Source organism: Neolamprologus brichardi, chromosome 8 (assembly GCF_056152115.1).
Source record: "Neolamprologus brichardi isolate AB-2024 chromosome 8, ASM5615211v1, whole genome shotgun sequence".
Taxonomy (NCBI): Eukaryota; Metazoa; Chordata; class Actinopteri; order Cichliformes; family Cichlidae; genus Neolamprologus; species Neolamprologus brichardi.
In genome coordinates, this window is record NC_142111.1 from 2,862,506 (window position 1) to 2,874,856 (window position 12,351).

Genomic DNA, 12,351 nt, shown 5'->3' on the forward strand with positions numbered 1-12,351 from the left:
GTAAACCTGAACAGTGTGCAGAAGAACACAAAACATTACTTAATGTTAGGTTCTGGCAGGTCTGTGTATTGAAGTTATGGGCTTGTGGGTCCAGACCACTTCTATATATCATGAATCAAAGAGCTAACTGCCAACAATCATCCTTAGACCCATATAAAGCATTAATAACCCGCTCAGTTCTTCTTGGATGCACATCTTTCTTGCAGCAACGCGGAGTCTCCCAGATTTGATTTGTAGCTATAAACATGATAATATTTTACAAAAAAGTGTATATCAGCTCCCATTTATTATTCCCAGTTCATTCACAACACAACAAGCAGAGAGATCGACAACGTAATAATTCAACTAAGTCCACTTGTACTGATAGCACCTCAAAAAAGAGAGAAAGAGAAAGAGAGAGAGATGTTGGGAGGAAAACAGTTTATTTAGACTCCCAACAAAGTGAACTCATTTCCTTTAGGAAATGGGAGGAGCACTGAATTAGGACCTGAAAGAAGGAAACAAAAGTCAGGCCCAAGGACCAACCCTTCCATGAGAATACGGTCTGGTGGCATTTTCTAAAGATATATTAATGATCAGTGTAATTACCTGTTACCATGACTGCATAAAAAATAATAATAAAATAAAATAGGTTATATGATGAAAATCGCTTTACTCTTCTATCATTTCGTGCATTTTGTGTGTGTAGCTCATGAACACCAGCATCATGCATTATATTTTCTTATGGGAAGACTAATTTCTGGAGAAGGGCTTATCTGCTAATAGGATGAGATGTCAGTGTACTGCAAGATACAAGACAGAAAACATGGTGAGCTAAGACTAATATTTATTGCAATTATTCCATTTTCTCTTGGTTTTGTAATAATCAAAAGCGCTTCCTGCTTGACTTGCACTTAATCAGATTCATTTCCCTGCAGGCATCAGTACAGTTTCACTCTAATCTATACATGAAATTTATTTCATGTATAGGAATAAACAGGCAGGCAACATAAGATACGGTGAAAAAGCACAACCCGTATAATTACAAACAATGAGGAACATTTGAGGTCATCCCAGGTCAGTGATTTGATTTGATATAATTTCATTTTCATCACAAGCTGTTGAGCAGTGAAGACAAAGAGCTGGATGCTTGCTGGTGGAGATGCGAGAGAGCTTATATCTTATCAAAAATCTGCTTGTTGGCTTTCTAATTAAATGCTATCATGTTAGCCTTTCAAGCTTTATGAGATTAATGGATTCACACCTTGTTTCCTCTGCCACAAATGGGCAAAAACATCCTCTGTCTAAAAGCAACTATTATGAATTCATTCATTTATAAATTCCTCTTTTTCAGCTGTCAACAGAAAGTTAAAAACAAAATTGGATTGATGTGTTGAGCATTATCATTTGAAACTGAAGGGGCTTGTAGTACTTTTGTGTAAGATCAGTTGTACCACTAGATGGTGCAGTAAGTTAATGAAGCCATTATTTACCCAGGTAAAGAATTAAAGTGGCAGCAAAAAAAGAAATATTACAAGTTAACCTCTTAGCTCCTAAGGTATCATATTTAGTACAAGAGGTTTTGTGAGTTTTTGAGACTTCTTCATCATCAGTGTGATGACACCACTCCTCTGAAAAACTTAAAGAATAAATTGCACAATATGTTTTTAAGCAATAAATTATGACAAAAAAAATGCTGTATGTAGCAAATATGATACAAATTAAAACTTATATGTCAGGAGCTCCAATAAACACTCCATTTTCCCCCAAAAAACGAGAATTTTCTGGTAATTGTTTCAAGGTTCATACTTTAAAAGGTTAAACAGCAGCACGTATCTCTATACAGCCACAGGTAAAACACTGCCCCCTGGTGATAGTCATTCATTTCTGCAGAGGGTAATTCCAAAAAGCACCTTTAAGGCCTCTATCGTTGCATCTTAAGCTGCTTTACTGGTCATTATTAACGATCTGTTCAGCATTATTGTTACAAACCCATCTGGAATCCTCAGGATATACATTTACTTAATTGATATATCCAAAAAAAAAAAAAAAAGTGAGCTTTACTGCTCATCTCCTTCTCGCACACACTAGCCTAGCAGATGCAGTAGAAGAAAGTCTTCTACTGCATCTGCTCAGCCAACACTGAGTCTTTCACTCCAGCAGCCAGCACAGCGAAGAGGAAGGGGGGGAAGAGGGAGCGCAGATGGAGAGCCACCCTGGGGATGGGGTGGACCAGCAGAACCTCCTTCCTCTTCCTGTTCACGGTTTGCATGATTTCATTGGCCAGGACCGACGGGCGCACACCGTGGGTCAGCTGCCTGGCAATAACTGCGAGAGCACAGATTTGTTTAGTTTTGCCTATGAACCACAATAACAGGAACATTTCAGAAATCTGAACATGTTTTCCTTCCATGAACCATTCAGTCACTTTAATGCTTCATTGCTACTGTTTTACTCACATTCAGCTACGGGGTTTGGTTTGGGAACAGGTTCCTCTACAGGCGGCGGTTCAGAAGCATTGATGAAGGTATGACTGATGGTGCTGACAATTATTCCATACTCTTCCACTTCAGCTCGCAGACAGTCAAAGAAGGCCTGCGCCGCATGCTTAGACGCGGCATCTGACAGGTATGAACACAAACACGCATAATGATACACTTACAAAAGAAGTGTGGCAAGCACGGAAGAATTCCCAACATACCATACAGCATACTTTGTTCAATTGTTGTCTGTTTTGTCCTTTGATGCCCACATGTGTATCATTTCATGCTGTGAAGGTGCGTTTCGACTACTGAATAGGCTGAATAGGCTTTCCAGACTCCATAGGTTGTACCTAGGCATACCTAACCATTAACTAGCAATTCCATATATGTTTAAATAATTAGGTAAAGATGATTTCAAATGGAATCACATATAAAAAGTACAAATGTATTACTTGCAAAGACTTGCTCACTGCTCTTGTTTTTATTCAGTGCTAAGTGTACTTCTAAAGAGTTGCAGTGACCTTTGCCGGGAACTCACATGAACTTCTGAATGGAACAGCCAGTCTGCCCTGGATGCTGTTGACCAGTACAATGTGGCCTGATCGTCTTGAAATCATCATTGGAAGAACACCTGCCGCATTTTTAAAAATATCATTCATATGATCTTAATAATAACAAACTCAAAGAAATGCTACTGGATTTCTAAGAATGCCAACCCCACCTTTGGCTAGAGTGCTTGGGCCGAAGTAGTTAACGTCCATGATATTTCTGTCCTGTTCCAAGGAGATACTCTGAACCGGCGCCTTCAGCTTCATACTGCTATTGCAGATCAGCACGTCCACGCAACCATAACATTCAACCACCTCAGCGATCACGTCCTCCATACTGTCCATATCACTGAAGTCCAGAATTACCAACTTTGGGGCAAATGTCTGTCAATAAACAAGAGTTAGTTTAATTTGAACACGTGTGTAACTGATGGACAGCTATGTTTAGATAGACTGAAGCTGTTTTCCTCCTGTTTGGAGGTTTACAGGCTACTAAGCTAAGCTAATCACGAGCTACATATTAGCGTTAAGATTTTCTTTTAGCTCCATTTTCATTTAACAAAATTTAGTATTCTATTCTTAAAAAGCATTAGAAAGAGGTTATGAGGGTTAACTGAGCTTTTTGAGTAATTCTGTCACCATTCTGTCTTCAAAGATCAAGAACACAGTCCTTAATAAAAGAAAGGATATTCCAAGGATAGCAACCATAACTGTAAGCAGAAAGGTTTCAGCTTTGTGTCATACATATACCAAATTTCATCCCATAAACATCCATGTGCTTGGGCCTGTACATAGAAGGCATGTGGTGCACTACTTGCTGTCTGACATGATATCCTGCTATTGTGTTCTCCAGAGGAAGTGGTGACCTGTGAGGTGGTGAGTGAGCAGGATTACGATAAAGACAAGGACAAAACCTGATATTCTGCTAATTAAGAAAACTGTAAAACTTGAAAAGCCAAGATGGTGTCACATGTTAATTCCTGTCAGTTATTTGGGGAATTTGTTTTGGTATAGTTGGAGGAGGCTTTGCTGCGTGCTAAGGGTTATCACCTTATTGCAAAAGCTTCCTGCACATAATAACAGACATTAATTTTACTGAAACAGCCATATTAAAAGTTAACTGATAAATTCCTCACCTCTCTGGGGTCAGCATCAGTTGTCAAAGAGTCATACAGAGACTCCAGCTTATCCCAGCCAGTCCCACAAAGGATCAGTCTGGCCCCACCCTTGTGGAAGAGACGGGCACACTCTGAAAAAAAAAAAAGATTATGTTCATTAAATGTTGAGTTCAGATCAAAGTAAAATTAAAAAATAAAAACATAAGTTGGATCCCTTACCGGCCCCCACCCCAGACACAGCATCAGTGATCACCACCACTTTGTTTCGTACTAAGGACTTGGACATGAAGTGCAAAATCTCATTGTAGATGTAGTACACGCCTGCTGCCACAACGATCAGCAGGGGCAGCACTACCACCGAGGGCAGGCCCATGTTCTGTAGCAGAGAAAGAAGACGGGTCAGTGTGGGGAGAGTACTCATAAAAACTATAATATAATATCGTATAATATATGGGTTCAAAATATACCAGATGTCCTTTCTGACAAAACCTTAGGTAACTGTGATAACCATTATCCATAAACACTGAAAAAATAGTTAAAGCCTAACAGCATATCTGGAGTAACTAAGTGAAAAACCACATATATTTTCTTTTCTCTTTATTTTATTTATTTATTTTGCTGTTGTTATTTTACATACAAACTAATATGTTAAATAGAAATGTTGTACATTTGTATTTGTAGGTTAAATTTCTACCTTTAGACAGAGCTAAGCTTGCTGTTTCACTCTGCTTCCAGTCTTAGTACTAAGCTGAGATAATCAGCTGTTGATCCAACTTATAATTTTGCACACATGTGAGGGTGGTGTTAGCAGTCTCTTCTAAACTGTAGCTGAAAAGCAGATCAGTATATACCCTATAATGACAAATGTCATTTGTACCTTCCCTATATTGAAAGACACTTTGAGACCAATATAGTCGGCACATTTGCTTTGAATGTGTTCTTCTGTTATAACTGTGTTAACTGTCCTGGGGTAACAGATTGTATTTGGAGGCCTTGCTACACACTTGCCATGTAAAGTGAGTTTAAGGAGAACAGCTAAATATATTCTGGCCGTGATGCCGCCACAGAATTTTCTTGCACTATGTCACCTCCAGGACAATGTCATAGGATACCCTAAGGGGGGCGGCCAGGGAGCCTCACATTTATAATGTAATATAACTTTATAAATAAATTAAATAACCTTACTTTTCCTGCTTTACTTGAGGAAAACACATTAAGGAAACCCCTAAGCCATATTAAAACTGATGATCCAAAGATCCAATTCCCAGCTTAGCCCCATGTTTGGACTGACACATGATTGGAGGTTAAGTCAGCTTGTGAAGTGCATATCTATAGCAACCACACAACAGGCATGCACAAACCTATAATCTGTGTTATTATTGGTTCACTTACAGCGCTGACCAGGAGCTAATCCTTCAGCAAGACTGGCCGTTGATGTTTTCAGGGTTTAGTTAGGTAACCGAGGCCTTTCTCCTCCCTCAGTGTCCCTTGTCCATTCACACAGCTCTGTTCTCTGCGTGTCTGACTTGCTGCTGTCCACTGGAACCTACTGCTTATAATAGCCTCTGCTTGAGTCAGCCATTAATACACACATATGTGGTGCGCAGCATCTAAGGCATGTTTCCTTGTTGCCAGCCTGAGGGGATGGACGATAAGTGAGAGTGTGTCTTGCACTTGGTCTTCAGAGAGTTTGCATTGTGCTGCTGTTTCAAGGAAACACATTTCCCCAAATTATATATTATTCTGTTGTCAGTTTTTTTTAAATAGGGGGAAACAAAAACATCTATCAATACATATTTTGAACTGTGTGTTGTTGTTGTGTTGAGCTGGCAAAATTTGTACACAATTTACACAAATCAAGAAAAGAAAACGGGGTTTTCTCATCAGTTTTAAAGTGATATTAATTCTATTTTTAATAAAGGATCACATTTGACATTCAATAACATAAGCATGACTATGCCTGCGCCCCCAAGTTTAACTAAAACATTTCATTTACTGTCTTCTTTCGGTGGGTGGCGGCAGTGAGCAGTTATCGCGAGAGCACGTAGAATTCCAGGAGCTTGTGTGTATTTGCGCTCTCTCTTCTGTCTTCTCCCCCCTTGCTCCATTGGGAAAGAAGAAAATAAACCCACTGCTGCTAACCAGGCTAGTTATGGAACCAAGCCCTAAGTACTCGTTTTGGCATCTGTGACTGCCCCAGAGGTGCTCGCCCTGCATACTGCGTTCCCACCTGGGAGGAAAGCACATGAAGCTTTTTGATTTTTTTGACCGAGTCTTTTTCTTTAAAAAGTTGAATACGCCAGCAAGGGAAGGATTTCATTAGCTAGCCTATCTGTGTGCGAGCTAACTGGGCTAGCTTAGCAAGGAGCACTGGATGAACTTCGCATGGACTGAGTGCTGCGAACGGGATAGTAGCCTCCTGTCTGACTGTGAGCCGCCTTTTGGATTGAGTCTTTCATGTGGGAGTGTGTTGTTACTTAAATGACACTGTTTTCCCGGAGCTCGAAGGCCATAACTGTGTACAAATGTTGCTTTTGCGGCTCACACCATCACGTTATTGATCTGGATACCCATTGGAAAGCTAACAGGATATTAGCCACCTTCTTGTCGCTACGCTTTGTGGTTGCAGGCCATGGACTGAAAGGCATTCATCACTGAAGGATGAGAAGGCTGGCTTGATGGCAGCTAATTATTTATTGGGAGGCAGCAATTGGATACAGCTAAAGCGATAAAAGAAGCTTTGAACGTCGTCCCAGAACTGTTAAACTCTTGGTTTGGTCTTTTTTTTTTTTTTAGCTTGACAATGCATCGGCGTGCTGGGGCTTTTTCCAAGTTAGGATAAGAAGAGACGCACAAGAAAACAGCGAGATTGCACCTTCTGCGTTTCCCCACGGAAATTATTCATTTTTAAAAATATTATAATTATTAAGAGGTGAAATATAATGTCTACCGCTAAAGAAAATCCCTGTAGGAAATTCCAAGCAAACTTCTTCAACAAAAGTAAATGTCAGAACTGCTTCAAACCCCGGGAGCTGCACCTACTGACAGACCAGGATTTGACCCAGGTAAGAAAAAAGATCAAAAGGCTTAATGATTTAAAAGCTTTTTCTGTCAAAGTTTGTAAAAATAACTATTTTTAAAGAGATTTTCCTGCTCGCTAATCAAGCTTTGGAGAATTCAGGTTGGCGGTGACAGGCTTGTTGCTATAAAGCTGTTATGTGTTATATTTAAACGACAAAGGGCTGGCGCAGCCCTCTTGATGAGTCGAGCTGATTAACGATCACGTCAATAAAGAAATAGTTTTTCTTGGCTTGTGATGCAACCAGTCTCCAAAAGACTTGCGAGACAGCATTGCAGTGTCTGCGTAGAGAAAGTCAAGGAGAAGTGTTTATTTTGGCTGAATCACAGTAACTCTTAGGATTTCTTTACTTCCTTAATATACAGACAGGTGAAAATCTAAAGGGGAAAAAACGATGGTATCCTGGGGGGCATTTTGCAAGTATAGTTTAATGGTCACCTATCCGCGGGGCGCCAGGAGTCACTGAATAGATTTTTATTGTCACTGTTACAAGAATAGTATGAAAATGCTTCATTTGTGCTATCTCGAGTACATCTCTGAAATGAAAAACTTAGGGGAAAAAAGTGTTAGGCAGCCATGACCTTTATTAAAAGACTAGTTGAAGGAATATGTATTGGAAAAATTGTGTTTGACCAGAGACTTGGAGAATCGGTGCCTACACTGGGACTAACACCTCTTTTCCACGGTGGTTGTGAGCAGTAGTGTTGCTCAGTTATTTCAAAAACCATAATCACAATTATTTTGGTCAGTGATTGAAACATTAGTAAAGCATTTATTCAACTGCGATGACCTTAAACTTCAAGTACAGCCCAATTCAAATGAAAAGGAAGTAAGTTAAGAAAATAATTGGTGTATTTGCCAATTTAGCCAGTCTTACCAAGCCTTGGCTGCATGCCTCTTGAAAAATCATAAAAGCCCCAAAAATGTAGTTCTGTCCTGATTACGCAGATTTATCATCTTTGGAAGTTGAAATCTCAGGTTAACCAAACATTTGACCAATGGCTCAGCCTTAGTGAATAGCAAGTTCTGCATTTGTCACATTCCAGGACTGGGATGTGTTTGAGAACTGATTGTTAGGTTTAGTTAAAACAAGCTCTTAATTTTCACAAGAAGAGAATCATAGTGAACAGAAGTCAACAGAAGCATTTTACATTGATTTTTCTCTCTCTCTCTCTTTTTTTTTTTTTTTTTTTGAGATAGCCCTTTAGTAGCTCCATCTTTGGGTCCACTGTGGCGAACCCACTACCTAGATTAACATCCTGTGGAAACAATGATACAGTTCACACCACAGTGGAATAAAACTACAGAAATGCCAAAAAATGGCAACAAAAAACAACTGGTATATTCACTCGTTGCTTGTACGATGCTTAACCCTGGAGAACCCATGGAGTTAAATTTGACCCCATGGTTTCCCTAGTAAACCAGTGGGGTCGGATCTGACCCCATGGGTTCTCCAGGGTTAAACGTTACAGCTTCACAGCCCCACATGGGTATCATTGAATGGGATTGTGAAGTGAGGCTGCATTCAGTTGAGATCATGTCATGAGCGAGTTTTTTCAGTCCCTCACGCTCAGATCAGTTTAGTCTCTGTTGTATCCTGTAATTGATCCCAGATGATGAGGCCCAGATGGGCCCGTGAACGTGGCTTAAGAGCCGTAACAGCAACGTCAGCATCTTCTTCTGTTGTGCAAGTGTGTGGGGGGCATGCACTTGTTTTCTTTTTTTAAAAAAGAGTTTTTTGGATGTTAACTCTTACACCCCCAAGTCTGGATGGTTTGAGTAACGGTTACATCACTTCCTTTAATCTCCCTGTGACCTGGCCCGCACTCGCTCCCACAGGAACCAGAGAGTCGTACTTCTCCGGCATTCTAGAAATCAGTCTTTGCTCATCTCGGTTGTCCCAGTCGCCCACAAGCTTTGGGAAATGTCTCAGATATTCAAACAGTTTACAGAGAGCTCAGTTGCATTAGTAAGTTTTGTGATGATGCTTTCTGGACAGTCTTAAAACCATTTAGCCCTCCGCACCAGACACCAGGTCATTACTGGCCTAAAGCTGTGTTATGTAACACCATTAATAAGTGTTAAACTTCTGAGTCTTGTTCAGCAGGTCCAAGATGAGGGTTAGGAGTTCTAAAATTGTTCCCAGTGTTGAGACACTGATCCAGGCAGAGACTGAGGGGATGAACTCAACAACCTAGAGAAAAGCTGCGTGATGCTGTTAAAACACCATGACCAGCTGATTTGGCTAAGTGAATTTCAGTCCTAAATTAAATAAAGTTATTCAGAGCTCAAAAGCAGATGAAGATTGCAGATTCAGCTTTGAAACACGCATTGAAAAGTTCTGCAAAGAGATGAGAGCCGAATGTCTGAAGGATAGTGTCCAGCATAAACAATCTCTCGGTTCAGCGCTGTTGGAATAAAAGGTGGGTTGGGGGAGGAGTTTGCCTCAAATTCTTTTGTTACAGTCGGCATGCACCAAAGGAGTTTGTGTGCCCCAGCAAGGTCCCCGTCTTTTGTCACAGCATTCAATCTGTGACTTTGTGCTCGCAGACTGGAGCTGGCAGTCTCTTCCCATTGGAGAAAACTGATCGTGTTTTCAGGGAGAGTTGGTGGGAGGCAAGACAGTGATGGAGCACGCAGTCAGGCGAAGGTTTACACACACGTGGGAGACCCGGAGAAAGACGAGCTGGGATGTGTTGGGACTTGAGGAGTGGGAGCAGGAGTCACGGGGAGAGAAAGGAAGTGCGGGGTTGGGAAATAGAGTAGAGCTCCCCACCGGCAGCTGCTCAACATCCCACTATTTGAGCTTATGAGCCAGCCTATAAGTTTAACACGTACCAAATGTTCCAACGCAGTTACTGACTGCAGGCTGCACTACACACCCAACGGGCTACAGATCATATCCACGGCTCTGTGCCTGTCAGTTCTGTTCCAGTCTTTTGTGTGGAGGATCACTGCTGTGATAGTGGGATGGCTTTCACATGGGTCCCCCGGTGTCACACCCAGCTGCGTTTGTTTTTGTCACCAACAAGCTCGGACAGTGAAAACAGCACCCCCGGCTAAATAAACGTACTTCTCAGAGTATCAGTTAGAGCTACCACTCGATTCCTCTATCTGTGTTTCAGTTGGAGGAAACAGTGCCTCAGTTCAAACTCAGCAAGATGCTTAGTGCTCTCTAAAGCTGCAGCAGCTTTTAGAGAACAGGATGTGCCGATCATTAGAGTATGATATGCATTTTGGTAGCTTCTGTTACTTGGCATTCCTCAAAACCAGCCGCTGCAAACATTTCTCGAAATTACGTCGGAGCAGACCACGAGATTTTCTGAGCGATGACTGACAAAGTCCAATTGTCCTGTATTGCAAAGGATGGCATGTGGAGGGTGTGTTTGCTTAATCTTGATTCTGTTAGACGAACTGGGAAAGTGGCGTACTTCCTGAATAACAGATATTGTAAAATGACAGTTCCTGGGTCTTTTGGTGGATGAACCATGATTTCCACCTGTTTGTCAGGCCAGGCTTAAGTTGACCTGTGCCAGGTATCAGCACCAGGAAAAAGTTTTCATTTTTTAACAATGGTTACTTTTTAATTTTTACTTTTACGCGTCTTTAAATTATGTTGTTGCTGTGTTAAGAATGAAGCAAAAATAATAATAAAATAAAGTGAATTGACTTTTTTCTTTTTGTTTTATTTAACTTGCTCCAGGACATTGGACCAATGCAATATGTTGAGCCCTGAAAGTTACAAGCTTTAATTAAATGTAAACTACTGTTAGCTGTTAGCTGTCTCAATAACCTAAAAAGGACGTTCAAATGGCAATGATATGTTTTCCTCTCATCCATTTTTTTAATCCCTGTCGTCAGACTTTGTGGAGTTTGGAGTCCGTTTGTCTCGCTTTAGACTAAAATAAACAAACTAAAACTAGTTGGGAACCACCAATGCACCAATGTTTTTTTAAAATTTATTTTTCTCAACACCCTATCAGAAAAAATCAGTACGGCCATAGTTATTGTGGTATGCAGTCGAGACCTTTTTGCTTTGTTAAAATATATATATATATATATATATATATATATATGTATATGGTGTCTTCTGTGGGGAAGCAGTGCTTGAAGAAACATTTAGAGAGCTTTTTAACGATAACCCATGTACCTTTGTGCAACAGTGATGGTGAAGCCAACATTCTGTCATCTGTGTCAGTGATTGCTCATTTTGCATGTCAGTGAAACTCATCACACAACACTGTGCAGTCAGTGATATAATTATGTTTATGCTGCCAAGCGGCGGCACAATTATAGAAATGATTAAAGGTTTGTCCAGGAAGTACTTTTAGGTCCTGTTAGACAGCAGTTCTGAGCTGAGAACAGAATGAATAGTTGCACAGCAGGAAAAGATGTCAGCACCTCTGTTGTGTGTTAAAAGTAAGTGATCACAGAGACTAAAGCCCAAGTTAAGCTGGATTTACAGCTGCAGACGGCTACCACGTGGGTTTTATTTTGTAGGTGAGAGCTGGATTCCCTGTGTTGTCATCAGTCCAAAGATAAACTGAAGTTCCTATCCTCATGTAGTATCTGGACAACCGCTGCAGTCTAAGGGGGTAGTGACAAGTACACCATGGGAGGCATGCTTCGTGACCATAGCTGTGCCTTAAACCCTCAATGCACTGCTACAAATGCAATGTTTACACTTTCCACATCCGTGTTGTTGCACGACAAGAATTTTGCGATCTCCTTGAGTACATGTCTGTATGTGCAAACAAATCAACGCTGGTCACGTGAAGGAATAGAACCACATTAGGAGTGTCTAACTGTATGAAAATCTGAGCTCTTGACCCCAGATTTGACCTGTATCACACCTACCCATGCTAAATATACTTTATACTGGGTTCAGCCCACCAAAACTCCCCTAAGTGGCATGCCAAGGCAAGTTGAACGAGGCACGTATGGATTTATGGTAGGCATGCAGTGACATGGAGGAGAATTGGAATAACACACTAGCAGTTGGATGCGTTTACTTTCCAGAGAAATCTTTTTAGGTTGGGTTCTTTTGAAGAGGTGGGAGAGTGAGTGCTCGTATGCGAGACGCTTGTTAATGAATAATGTTTAAAGCACAGAGACCGTGTGACGCAGAGTTTATGCTTGTCATT

General features: G+C 40.8%; 2 protein-coding genes across 4 annotated transcripts in view; one reads left to right on the forward strand and one right to left on the reverse strand.

The window, feature by feature from the left end:
* Positions 1 to 2,098: 2,098 nt before the first annotated feature.
* On the reverse strand, positions 2,099 to 5,753 carry dhrs7cb (dehydrogenase/reductase (SDR family) member 7Cb). Its single transcript, XM_006796942.2, has 7 exons — positions 5,521 to 5,753; positions 4,348 to 4,504; positions 4,147 to 4,259; positions 3,184 to 3,394; positions 3,001 to 3,093; positions 2,439 to 2,600; positions 2,099 to 2,307 (listed from the first exon to the last, which is right to left on the reverse strand). The coding sequence occupies exons 2-7, from the start codon at positions 4,499 to 4,501 to the stop codon at positions 2,099 to 2,101; spliced, it is 942 nt and encodes a 313-aa protein (XP_006797005.1). The 5' UTR covers positions 4,502 to 4,504; positions 5,521 to 5,753.
* A 414-nt stretch (positions 5,754 to 6,167) lies between these two features.
* mpripb (myosin phosphatase Rho interacting protein b) overlaps positions 6,168 to 12,351 on the forward strand; it is a 49,643-nt gene continuing 43,459 nt past the window's right edge. For all 3 annotated transcript variants that reach the window (XM_006796943.2, XM_087845263.1, XM_006796945.2), the window contains exon 1: positions 6,168 to 7,193. In XM_006796943.2, the coding sequence (XP_006797006.2) occupies positions 7,071 to 7,193 (123 nt within the window). In that variant the 5' untranslated portion in view covers positions 6,168 to 7,070. The remainder of the gene's footprint in view (positions 7,194 to 12,351) is intronic.

What these genes read in the sequence shown, in the direction of transcription:
- dhrs7cb (XM_006796942.2), bottom strand. Translation starts at nt 4,501, where the DNA reads ATGGGCCTGCCCTCGGTGGTAGTGCTGCCCCTGCTGATCGTTGTGGCA. An exon ending in CTGATGCTGACCCCAGAGAG is followed by an intron (nt 3,395 to 4,146) that starts GTGAGGAATTTA and finishes GTTTATTGACAG; the next exon opens with ACATTTGCCCCAAAGTTGGT. An exon ending in CCCAAGCACTCTAGCCAAAG is followed by an intron (nt 3,094 to 3,183) that starts GTGGGGTTGGCA and finishes AAAATGCGGCAG; the next exon opens with GTGTTCTTCCAATGATGATT.